At 49.0% G+C, this 12,895-nt stretch overlaps 1 protein-coding gene across 3 annotated transcripts in view; it reads left to right on the top strand.

Annotated features, from left to right (window-relative positions):
- Positions 1 to 4,752: 4,752 nt before the first annotated feature.
- The window catches only part of KEAP1 (kelch like ECH associated protein 1), a 29,054-nt gene continuing 20,911 nt past the window's right edge, over positions 4,753 to 12,895 (top strand). Inside the window, exons 1-2 of one of the 3 annotated variants that reach the window (XM_044278802.1) lie at positions 4,753 to 4,858; positions 7,295 to 8,178. In XM_044278802.1, the coding sequence (XP_044134737.1) occupies positions 7,636 to 8,178 (543 nt within the window). In that variant the 5' untranslated portion in view covers positions 4,753 to 4,858; positions 7,295 to 7,635. Of the gene's footprint in view, positions 4,910 to 5,199; positions 6,685 to 7,294; positions 8,179 to 12,895 lie in introns of those variants that run through there. The other 2 variants (XM_044278803.1, XM_044278801.1) reach the window with 2 other exon arrangements.

The following is a 12,895-nucleotide window of genomic DNA, read 5'->3' as shown; positions in this document are numbered from 1 at the left end:
AAGTAACACATGCAGTTTTTGCTGCAGATCTGGTATGGAAATGCAGCCTGCAGATTTTCTGCAGGTTAACCTGCACCCGTACAGTGGGCCAATATGCCTTCTCAGGGGCGTAGCTGAAGGCTCATTGGCAGGGGCGTACACAGAAATCACTGGGCCCCATAGCAAGAGTCTGAATTGGGCCCCCAACCCCGCCCACTACCCACCCCTGGCCCATCCCACCTCCTGGCTCCTCCCCTGCCACACCCCCATTTGCCAATAAAAAAAATGTATACATGTTCTACTGAAACCGTTAGAAACCTTTAAGAAATAGGTGCTGAATTCAGGTGCTTATAGCGCTTTATAATCCATACTCTCTCTGTATGGGAGTAAGGATCTCAGCCATGTACAGCACACATCACTGCTCCTGCCTGTCTGCTTTGGTAAAGTCGGGCATAAATGGGCGATGTCAGGCTTTAGCAAAGTGGGCACAGGGCGCCATATGTATGCGAGCACAACTGAACGAGTGCAGGGAAGGAGCCCGCATATATATCACTCCTCCTGCCTGTGCCCACTGCGGTAAAGCCTGACACAGCTTTGTTACCAGCGCCATTTTTTCATCACTTCTCTCACCCCAAAAAATGTAATAAAATGTGATTTAAAAAGTCACACACACTCCAAAAGGGTATCAATAAAAACTACAGTTCATCCCGCAAAAAATGAGCCCCCACACAGCTCAGTAGATCATATAACTATAAAAAAGTTATGGGGGTCAGAATATGGTGATGTAAAAAAGTTATATTTTTTTTTTTTTATCAAAGTGTTAATGTATTTTTACACTATTTAGACATAAAAAACCTATACATATGTGGTATCGTTGTAATCGTACTGCCCCAGAGAATGAAGGGCACAGGTCAGTTTTGCCACAAAGGTAAAGCTGTAGGAACAAAACCCCTAAAAAGGTGGAAAAATTGTTGGGTTTTCCCACAAAAAAAAGTTATGGCTCAAGGAAGATAGGGAAGGAAAAATAAAATGCAAAAATGAAAAAACCTCTGGTATCCTAAGGGTTAAAGGGGCTATCTAATCCCTATTATGCCCCCCCAAATTGCCCAGGCACCGCATACAGTTAATACTTATGCCCAATGGGGGGGGTGCAGACAATAGCAGGCTGCGTCGGAAATGAGCCTCCCTAGCGTCACCCGCGATGCTAGGGAGGCTCGTTCCCATTGTGGCCTGCTATTGGCTGCTCCCCCCTATGTCGCTGGATGTATTAATCTGCGTGACGGGAGGGAGGCAGTGGCGGCTGTGTGGGCATCAGCGACTCTAGACTCGACGAGTACGGGGCACTTTAAGGATCACTCGCATCACGGCGTAGAGCGCACCGACAGTCGCACGTCCGGCAGCGCCTGCATCGCGCCAGTCAATTCTGGTTTGTGCAGGCGCGGCCACGCAGGAAGTGGAGGAACAGACTCTGAGGAGCGCAGCTGAGGTACTCCCTGGTCTGTGCTGTGGGCCGTCGGGGATTGCTCAAAGGGGGGGGGGGGGGGGGGAAGGGCAGGCGCTGGTAATTTTGAAAATACCTACTGTGTGGGTCCTGGGAACAGCTGAAAGGGGGAAATAAATAAGTGTGAAGAGGGGACTGAAGGGTCTATGTGAAGGCCCTTCACACTTTCACAGTATTTATTAACCCCTTTCAGCAGTTCCCCATTCACAGTATTTATTAAGCCCTCAGGGGACTGCTGAAAAGGGTTAATAAATACTGTGAATAGGGTACTGCTGAAAGGGGTTACCGTTAATAACTACTACTGTCCCTCCAGGACACCCATGACCCCTCCACAAGTTCTTACCTCTCCTCCACCCGTTTCCCGGCAGGCGATGGGGGCGTGGCTTCGCGGAGGTGGGCGTGGTTTGTAAGTTCTAGGGGCGTGGCCGGCGAGGTCCGTGAAGCCAGTGGCCACCCTAGTCTCTATGTGTGCCTGGCTGCGCTGCTCCTGCTGCGTGATACACTGGCCAATCAGCAGCAGCAGGATCCTTGCCGGGGAGGGAGATGCAGCCCGAACAATGGGTGGGGTTGAGGGAGAAGTTCAAGAACGCCGCCTGAAACTATGAATACACTGAGTCTGTCACTGTCTTGTGCAGAGTAGGGGGCGGAGCCTTCCATGTGCTCCGGGCCCCCCTGTGCTGCGGGCCCCATAGCAACGGCGTGGTCTGCCTATATTGGCAGTACGCCACTGCTCATTGGCCTTGGTGCAAGAGTTCAGCTTAGGTGCCCCCCCCCTTCTCTCAGTGCTTTTTGACAAGGGGCAAGGGTGCAACTAGCCTTTCTGCTGTCTGAGGTAAAAATTGGAACGTTCCCCCATGCCAAATTCTCAACCTAACCATCCCTCCAGTCCTACTGTAAAAGGGGTTGTCCTTTTCTTACTACTGATGACCTATCCTCATCAGATCGGCGGGGGTTCGACCCCTGGCACCCTTGCCGATCGGCTGTTTGAAGAGAAGGCAGCGCTTAAATAGCGGGTAAATAGAACAGAGAAGGCAGCGCTCGTATGAAGAAAAGAAAAGCAGACAACCCCTTTAAAGACATACTTGAATAACATTACATACAGCGCTACAGAACATACAGGATAATACGGTGCCACATAAATGATGTAGACGTTCTCTTTCTTTATCTTCTCCAGACCGCCATGAGGATCTAATTCAGTTGTGTCTTGTCTCTGCAGAGTTTAACAAACTGACATCTTAGGCCTCTTTCACACGGGCGAGTATTCCGCACGGATGCGATGCGTGAGTTGAACGCATTGCCCCCACACTGAATCCGGACCCATTCATTTCTATGGGGCTGTTGACATGAGCAGTGATTTTCATGCATCACTTGTGCGTTGCGTGAAAATCGCAGCATTCTCCTCTTTGTGCGTTTTTCACGTAACGCAGGCCCCGTAGAAATTTGTGCGATTTTCACGCACGGTTGCTAGGTGACGATCGGGATGGGGACCCGATCATTATTATTTTCCCTTATAACATGGTTATTAGGGAAAATAATAGCATTCTGAATACAGAATGCATAGTACAATAGGGCTGTCTTCTGTGCTGTGTGCAGGAAAAGGACCTGTGGTGACATCACTCCGGTCATCACATGATCCATCATTATGGTAAAAGATCATGTGACGGACCATGTGATGACCAGAGTGATGTCACCACAGGTCCTTTTCCTGCACACAGCAAAGACGAAGACAGAAGAGATGCCGGGCTTCGCGATCAAGTGAATTAAGGTGAGTAAAATATTTATTTTTATTTTTTTAACCCCTTCAGCGCTATTTTACTATGCATTCTGTATTCAGAATGCTATTATTTTCCCTTATAACCATGTTATAAGGGAAAATAATAATGATCGGGTCTCCATCCCGATCGTCTCCTAGCAACCGTGCGCGAAAATCGCACCGCATCCGCACTTGCTTGCGATTTTCACGCAACGCATAAGTGATGCGTGAAAATCACCGCTCATGTGAACAGCCCCATAGAAATGAATGGGTCGGTATTCAGTGCGGGTGCAATGCGTTCAACTCACGCATCGCATCCGCGCGGAATACTCGCCCGTGTGAAAGGGGCCTTAGTCTTCCACATCCTGATCACAACAAGCCTTTCTTCCTGCATGTGGATACTACATCCAAGTATTATTCAGTCACTGTACATTGGTAGTATAGCAGTATTATTTGGTAACACTATAGCAGTATTATACAGTCAGTGTATATCAGTATTATTACTGTATTGTTTTGTCTCTATGGTGGTATTTTCTATTAGCGGAGTATTACTCAGTCACTGTACTCTGGTATTATTACAGCAGTATTATTTGGTCACATTGTGGCAGTATTATTTGGTCACATTGTGGCAGTATTATTTAGTCACACTATGGCAGTATTATTCAGTCACTGTACTCTGGTATTATTACAGCAGTATTATTTGGTCACACTATAGCAGTATTACTCAGTCACTGTACTCTGGTATTATTACAGCAGTATTATTTGGTCACACTATGGCAGTATTATTCAGTCACTATACTCTGGTATTATTACAGCAGTATTATTTGGTCACACTATGGCAGTATTAGTCAGTCAATGTACTCTTGTATTATTACAGCAGTGTTATTTGGTCACAGTATGGCAGTATTAGTCAGTCACTGTACACCGGTGTTATTACAGCAGTATTATTTGGTCACACTATGGCAGTATTAGTCAGTCACTGTACTCTGGTATTATTACAGCAGTATTATTTGGTCACACTATGGCAGTATTATTCAGTCACTATACTCTGGTATTATTACAGCAGTATTATTTGGTCACACTATGGCAGTATTAGTCAGTCACTGTACTCTGGTATTATTACAGCAGTATTATTTGGTCACACTATGGCAGTATTATTCAGTCACTATACTCTGGTATTATTACAGCAGTATTATTTGGTCACACTATGGCAGTATTAGTCAGTCACTGTGCGCCGGTATTATTTTTCCTGGGCGGTATTGTTCAGACACTAGTCCTATTATTAGTGCAGTATGATTCAGTCAGTGTACATGTAGAGGGCGGGGCCTCGCACAGGACAGCTCGCCCGCTCCTGGAAGCCCCGCCCATCACTCCTGAGAATCAGCTGCTCAGGCTGAACTTTCACTTCTACAAAGTTCTACAAGCCGCGCGTCTCAGCCAATCAGAGCGCTCCGCCCGCTCGCCATCCCCGTATTCTATGACGCGAGAGCTCCGCCCACGTGTCTGTCCTGTGACGTGTTGGGCACGCCCCCTTCTCCTTATTGTGACGCTGCTGGGTCCTGCTGCTTAGTCACGGTGACTGCTCAGAGTATGGCGGGGGCGGAGGATGGCAGCGCTCGGAGACGGTGAGAATCCGGGGCTTGGGAGCCGGGCCAGGGACGTGTCAGCATGGAGGAGTAAGGCAGATACAATAATGCCGGGTATTAGCAGCGGGGGAGGAGAGGAGGAGTAGTAGTCCATATGGGGTGTCAGGAGAGGGCGGAAGTATAACACAGAGGGCAGCATTGGCAGGGCTGACTGTGCCCGATCACTCCTGGGAGGAGAGTCGGAGACTTGAACATATGGATCAACAAGCTAGAGTCAGGGACCTGGTGGGGTTAGGGGCAGGTGCTGGTAGTGCCAGGGCTGATGGTAGAGGGGCAGGTGCTGGTAGTGCCAGGGCTGATAGTAGAGGGGCAGGTGCTGGTAGTGCCAGGGCTGATAGTAGAGGGGCAGGTGCTGGTAGTGCCAGGGCTGATAGTAGAGGGGCAGGTAGTGCCAGGGCTATTAGTAGAGGAGCAGGCAGGATGGTCAGGTGCTGGTAGTGCCAGGGCTAATAGTAGAGGGGCAGGTGCTTGTAGTGCCAGGGCTAATAGTAGAGGAGCAGGCAGGGTGGTCAGGTGCTGGTAGTGCCATTGCTAATAGTAGAGGGGCAGGTGCAGGTAGTGCCAGGGCTAATAGTAGAGGGGCAGGATGGTGAGGTGCTGGTAGTGCCAGGGCTAATAGTAGGCAGGCGACAGGACAGGATGGTCAGGGGCTGGTAGTGCCAGGGCTAATAGTAGAGGGGCAGGTGCTGTTAGTGCCAGGACTAATAGTAGGGGATCAGGCAGGATGGTCAGGTGCTGGAAATGCCAAGACTAATAGAAGAGGGGCACCCAGGACAGGATGGTCAGGGGCTGGTACTGCCAGGGCTAATAGTAGAGGAGCAGGATCGCTAGCCATGTGCTGGGTAGTGCCAGGCTGTTAAGAGTCTAGGGGCACTCAGAGCCGTCTAAAAGAGGGGGATGGGGGTCCAGCACGGTGATAGGCAGTAGTTGATCAGATCTGGGTAATGCCAGGCCTAGCTTTAGAGCATAGTCGGTGCAGACTGTGAGCAGTGCCCGGGCTGGCAGTAGAGCCTTGTGTGGGCAGACTGGTAGAAAGGTGGTCATGTCCTGGGCAGTAGAGGGGCTGGTATTAGGTAGAAGCAGTGTGCCAGAGCAGCAGATATCGGACAGGGCCAAGTCCACATGGTAGATTGGCAGCAGAGGCACGTGCGGGATGTTGCGGCACAAAGGTTGAGCGCTACATCACAACAGTACTGAGAGATTTGGCACCATCTGGAGTGGGTGGTAATAGGAGGGCAGCGGGTGCTCATGGGTGAGACGGAGATGCTTTATAGATGATGACCTCGCTGCTTTAGTATGGTCATCCTGAAGCTGTCCGCCACAAGGAATATGGTGGGTATAGGTAGGCGCCACCCATACGGGCGAAGCTAGTGTGTGCAGGGGATCGGCACTGTCTTCTAAGGCATAGGATCGGATCTGCCTGCCTCATGTCAGTGGATGAGGAAGGGTTTAGCGGGTGGAGGTGCAGATTTGACAGTTCTGGCCAAGGATGCATGTGATTTCACTGCATAAAGATAAGCGGCCCCCAGAACCCACTTATCTCCGGGGTAAAAGCTGCCACATCAGCTTACCCTGAAACCCACAGGATAGTGCTCCTCAGCTGTAAGCCACCCCTCCCCATGTAGTGTCATGGTCTGATGCTGAGGAGCAAGTGAGTCCCTTCCAGTTATCTGCTCGAAATGACAAGCCTGCAGCCTGTTCAGATGTAGCAGAGTCGGGCAGTGCAACAAGTGTGCGCAGTGCTGCACTGGAAGTGATTGAGACTTTGTAACCTGGTAGAGATAAGCGGCGGTCGATACCGCAGGGTAAGTGACACTTCACTTCATCTGGACTGGTGTGAAAGGGAAAGTGTGAGATACAGGAGCAGCCGCCTCGTCCTGCGCAAAAGACAGACACCGGGCGTGTGCGCCCCGCATCGTGGTGCGCTGCATCTGCGGATTGAGCACTCATTGATGTCAGTGCACACGTCCCGTGTCTGTGTTTTGCGGACCCGTGTGAATGAGGCCCTAAGCCTCGTTCATCTCCCCGATGAAAACCCTCCAGGGGCGGGGTGGGGGTCTCATCCTGTTATTTAAAAGTGCCGCTTGTTAGTACACCTGCAGTTATCAAGATCTCTGCTTGCAGCTATTGAATTGGAACCCTCACCGTTTACTTCCAGAGCATCCGTCCTGGTGATGCGATGACTGGGCACTGTGATGAATCATGTGTCCGTCATACTTGCGTGGACTCGTACACTGGAAGTAAATCGTAAATGCTCCAATTCAGTGGCAGCAAGCAGAGGTCTTGAAAACTGCAAGGAACTAGTACTCAAAGTACGTTAGAAAAGCAATCCTCTGGGATGGGACATCCCCTTTTGGCCTGATGAAGTCCAAGCTGTGGTGAAGCCTCGTTCCTCACGGTCTACGTTTCTTCTAGGTATCAGACGAAGAATGAACTAGTTGGCGGCGCGCTCTCTGGGACTTCCTCTAGTTGGATTCTGCAGCACTAGAAGTCTCCATCCTGGATTGTCATGGAATAAGGAGGTTCATCTGTGGGATGGTAGCCAGGACACCATGGAGTAGCTTCTCGTTTTTGCCAAAACATTTTTAGCAATTGCATTTTTAACACTTTCCATCCTATGTAACATCCCCAAGACGATCTCCTCTTGACCAGTAGTTTAGTTTCTTTATTCGAGACCCTTCTCACATTCATCTTTTTTTTTTTTTCCCTTCCCCTGGATAATGTGCAACTGAAAAGCGGCTGGTAGCGTGACGGGGATGTATGCCACCGAGTGCCAGGCTGAAGTGACGCCTTCACACAGCAATGGCAATCGCCAGTTCCATTACTCGCTGGCGGATCACACCAACCAGGCTTTCCAGATCATGAATGAGCTGAGGCTGGGGAACCAGCTGTGCGACGTGACGCTGAGGGTCAAGTACCATGAGGTCCAGGCGGATTTTGTGGCCCATAAAGTCGTCTTGGCCTCAAGCAGCCCCGTCTTCAGGGCCATGTTTACCAACGGGCTCAGGGAGTGCGGCATGGAGACGGTGACCATCGAAGGCATCCACCCCAAGGTCATGGAGAGACTCCTGGAGTTTGCCTACACCGCTAGCATCTCGGTGGGCGAAAAGTGCGTTATCCACGTGATGAACGGGGCGGTCATGTATCAGATGGACAGTGTGGTCAAGGCCTGCTGTGACTTCCTCATCCAGCAGCTGGACCCAAGCAACGCCATTGGGATCGCCAGTTTTGCGGAGCAGATCGGCTGTGAGGAGCTCCACCAGAAGGCCCGGGAATATATCTACATGCACTTTGGAGAGGTAAGGCCATATGAGATATAAAACAGGGGACTGGAATTGTCCTAGTGTCACGGCCACTTCAGTCCAAAGGGGCCTCCATTACGGTCACTTTAGGGGTCAGGGGTTGGCCTTGCAGTCAGACAATTCAAAGAGTTCTCCATTTTGGATAGTCCCTGCTTCTTAAAAGGTCCCCTTGCCTGCCACATATGGCTGATGACCAAGTGCCCTCTTGCTGCGACTCTCAGCCATCAGCTGTAATCTGTGGAGGAACTTGACAATGTGTTCAGTTTCCCTACAGCGCCACCCCAGGAGAAGTTAAGCATTACACAGTGCCCATTTAAATCAGCTAGTTGTGTAATGAAGGACAGGACGAGTCCTCCAGAGAGAGATGTGGATCCTGTACGGAGGACTCTGAATTTGTTAAAAGGGTTGTCCACTTTCAGGAGGACAGCCCTCAGGAGTAACTACCCGACAGGTCCTGCTCCACCGCTCAGGTTCTCCCAGCAGGTCTGTATTTACCTGGCTGCAGCTGTGACGTTATGTCGACCACACGTGACCACTGCAGCCAATCGCTGGCCTTGATGAGGCTAGTGATTGGCTGCAGTGGTCACGTCATTGCTGCAGCCGGGTAATTAGAGCCTGGCCAGAAGAACCGGAGCGGCGACGCAGGACCTGTCGGGTAAGTACTTACCGCTTCTTTATTGCAACCAGAACCAGAGGTTTGTCAGGTTGCTTCCTGAAACTGGACCATTTCTTGAAATAATGGCACTAGATCAGGGATCAGCAACTTCCAGCTGTTCTGGAACTACAACTCCCAGTATCCTCCTTTCACTTCTATGAGAGTTGCAACAGCAGCCAAGAAAGTGTGTATATGCTGGGAGTTGTAGTTTCATAACAACAGCAGTGCTAAAGGTTGCTGATGCCAAAACTTAATATAGGCGGGCTGCCCCTTTAAGGGTATGTTCACACGATGGAATTTCACATGGATTTCGGCACGTAACCGCTGCACAACCCCCCTCACACTCCTAAGAATATTTCCTCATGACGTCCTAGCAGTGTCAGCCTTGGACTTCTGGGAAGCAACATGTACATTGGGAAATATTCCATCATGTGAACACGGCCTAGGAGAGAAAGTCCAATGTCTGACGGGCACACCTGGCAGGCGAGCCTATGCTGGTGGCGGGGACCCCGGGAATATATTTGACTATTGGGGCTGTCACAACAACTGCTAGCTGACTAAAATAGACTTGCTCCTCCCCAGGGGGACATTTCGAGGCGAAGCCTTTACACATTAAAGGGGTCCTGTCGCCAGGATAGATAGATTTAGTTGAGCATATTGGGTATAGACGTTAGTATAATGCCACTCGGTAAACAGCCCAAAAGTGCCAAACGGGGGCAGAAAGATATTTTTTTTTTAAAGCGTGTGTCACGTGATCCCTCTGAGCCAATCAAAAAACATAGGCAGAGATTTCTAAAACAAAACGGTCTTTGTTGCCCATAGCAACCAATCACAGGGCAGCTTTCCGTTTTCAAAAATAGAATGCAAACTGAAAGCTGCGCTGTGATTGGTTGCTATGAACAACATGGATAACATACAGAAGTCTCAAAGACTGTCGTGCTTTTCGAACAAACTTTATTGACAGAACGTTCTGTTGAAGTGTGTGTGTCCTGCTGAGGAGCTGCCAGTCCAAGGAGCGGGAAGCTGTAATGCCTGCTGTTCTCTCTGTATGGAGAATTCATAGCACATGATGACCCCGAGAGCCAGCGAGCCCAAGGTTTTTTTTGTTTTTTTTTCTCCATTATATAGATATTGATGAATTGTAATTCAGAATCCGGCATTGCTATAATGGCGGATTACCAGAATCTGTTGCAGACTTTTTAGGGTAAAACGAACAGACGTTTTCAGAACCATTATAGTCTATGGGGCTGTTCACTGTGCCATTATATGTCCTGGGGGCAACACTGCGTCATTATTTATACTGGGGGCACAATGGGGGCCATTATATGTCTTGGGGCACATAATATATACTGTGGGCACTGCAGGGGTTGGTTTTAAGGAAAAAAAAAAAAAAGAAATGTATTTGTTTTTATCGTCCTGTTAGACAGCCAGGGAATGGATGCAAAATGATGACTAAAAGCTGCCGGTTGTTCCCCCCCCACTGTCATGTGACTGCTCGTGTCATGTGTCTCCATTACTGTTGTTTTTTCATACTCCTGTTTTCTGAAGTTTTTAGCTTACACCATATTCTGTCTCTTGACGCCTCGCAGTTTTTTTCTTCTTCGTCGGCTCAGTTTTGTGAAAGTACCGTGTATCCCCCGCAAGCGCTGAATCAGCACTTTGGTCGTTGACTGAAGCGGCAACCAACTGGGCTGCAGGTCAGCGGACTGAAGGTCTCGGCCCTTCTGTAAATCTGTACAGGACGTTGCCCCTTATGAAAGTTTTTACTGTACAGCTGTAAAAAAAAATAAAAAATTGGCCATTGGATTGTGTAACAAATTTTTAGACAATTCCCGCTACAAAATTTGCGTCAAGTTGAATGGTCTTTTTTTTTTTTTGGGAAACGGGAAATAGTGGACCCTCGATGTGCATCTGGTCTTAAGGGACTCTGAATTTGAGGGACTGTCATCTCAGGGGTCAATATGCCCTCTGGTAAGGTAGTGGGAGTAGTCCCCCCTCAGCGCTGGCGGTGGTATAAAAGTTGTATTGGGCGGATGTACTAAGTTGGTGATCGGGGTACCCAATACAGAAGTGGTCTCCAATCTCAGGATCTTCAGCTGGTGCCAAACTACAGCTCCCAGCATGCATGCAGTCGTCAGAGCATGCTGGGAGTTGTACCTAGGAGGACCACACTTTGGACGCCACTGCTCTAGAGAATTGTTCGAAGTACCATATATTGTAGGGATCGGTTTAAACCTTCCCAGGAGCCCGTGGGGCCCTAGGTCCTTGATAACGGATACCAGAACCAAACCTCTTATGTCCAAGTCATCACAGCTTCTACGCCATTCCACCCTAACATTTAGCAGTGCCACATGGTGCTGAACCACCACCGTGGGTTCTCGTCAAGTCCAGGTGGAGCAGATATCAAACTACTGCCCCACAGTCGCTTCCTAAAGACCCAGCTACAGGTGACGTGAAGAACATGGGTTATCTCGTAACAATGACTCTTGCCAAGGGTGGGATATTTGGGCACAAAGTAGTTCAGTTCTTGACTGCAGCAAGGGGGATGCGTAAGGATCTGAGGGACCTTAATGAAGGCCAAATTGTGATGTCTAGACGGCTGGGTGAAAAGCATCTCCAAAATGGTAGTTTTTATGGGGTGTTCCTGGGATGCAGTGCTTAGTACCTACTAAAAGTGGTCCAAGGAAGGACAACCGGTGAACCAGCAACAGTCATGGCAGAAAGGGTCCATGCTGACCCTGTCCACTGTCAAGTGCCTGCAGTGGGAACATGAGCTGAACTGGACCATGGAGTGATGGATAGGTCTGTGCGTGTTTCACTTACCTGTGGAAAATATGGCTTTAGGATGTTCTGGGGGAAGACCGGCTGGCTGAGGCAGTGTGATGTTCTGAGCAATGTTCTGCTGGAATCCTTGGGTCCTGACATCATGTAGATGTGACCCGTACCACCCTCCTAAACATTGTACAGACAGGTACCAGTCTTCATGACAACGGTGCCCCCTGATGGCAGTGGCTTCTTTTAGCAGGACAGTGCCCCGGACACACTGCAGAAACCGTTTAGGAATGAGGAACGTGATGGAGATCAAGGAGATGACTTGACTTGTCTCCAAATTCCCCAGATCTCTATCTTATCGTCATACCTAGGATGTGCCGGAAAAACAGGTCCGATTCACAGAGGCCGCTGTCACTGTGAGCATACGTTAAATTACTTATCCTGTATTATACTCCAGAGCTGCACTCACTATTCTGCTGGTGCAGTCACTGTGTACATACATTACTTATCCTGTACTGATCCTGAGTTATATCCTGTATTATACTCCAGAGCTGTAATCACAATTCTATCTAGCTTTAGAGCTGAAATCTCACAGTATTTTCTGCTGGCTTGAAGTTTGTACATGGCTTTCTATGGTGACAGGCCGTGCACCGTAATCTGATGTGGGTAGAGTTAGATAGTCTATGCTTAGCTGTTAGGCCTCATGCACATGACTGTATGTATGTTGCGGTCTGCAAAAACGTATCTGCATTCTGTATTTTGCGGAACGGAACAGCTGGCCCCTTATAGAACAGTACTATCCTTGTCCGTAATACAGACCATAATAGGACGTGTTCTATATTTTTTTTTTTTTTTGCAGAACGGACATACGGAAACGGAATGCACACGGAGTACCTATTATTTTTTTGCAGACCCATTGAAATGAATGGTTCAGCAAAAAAACGGAATGGACACGAAAAGAAAATGCGTTCGTGTGCATGAGGCCTTAAGGGCGTGTCTGACAAGAATGTTGACTGTTTCCAATAAAAACCGGCAGAATTGTGAACTCGAGATGACCACTTGTATACAGAGCTCTACCTCTTGCCCGTAGTGGCTGATGATATGTGGACAGAGGACCCCTTTAAGGGTTGAGTATCACTGGGGGCAGTAAGAGGGTTTTTCAGGAGGTGGTGTTCTTTCTGGGGGCAGGAGTGTTCCTTTAAATCTCCTATTTCTTTCCAAGAACTGGAAATAGAAAGTTTTCAGACTGTTATCAGAGCTGAGTAATGTGATCGGCAGTCCTCGAGG

This window comes from Bufo gargarizans, chromosome 2 (assembly GCF_014858855.1).
Source record: "Bufo gargarizans isolate SCDJY-AF-19 chromosome 2, ASM1485885v1, whole genome shotgun sequence".
NCBI classification, from domain to species: domain Eukaryota; kingdom Metazoa; phylum Chordata; class Amphibia; order Anura; family Bufonidae; genus Bufo; species Bufo gargarizans.
Note: the sequence above shows the minus strand (reverse complement) of the source record. Positions and strands in the feature narration are given on the sequence as shown.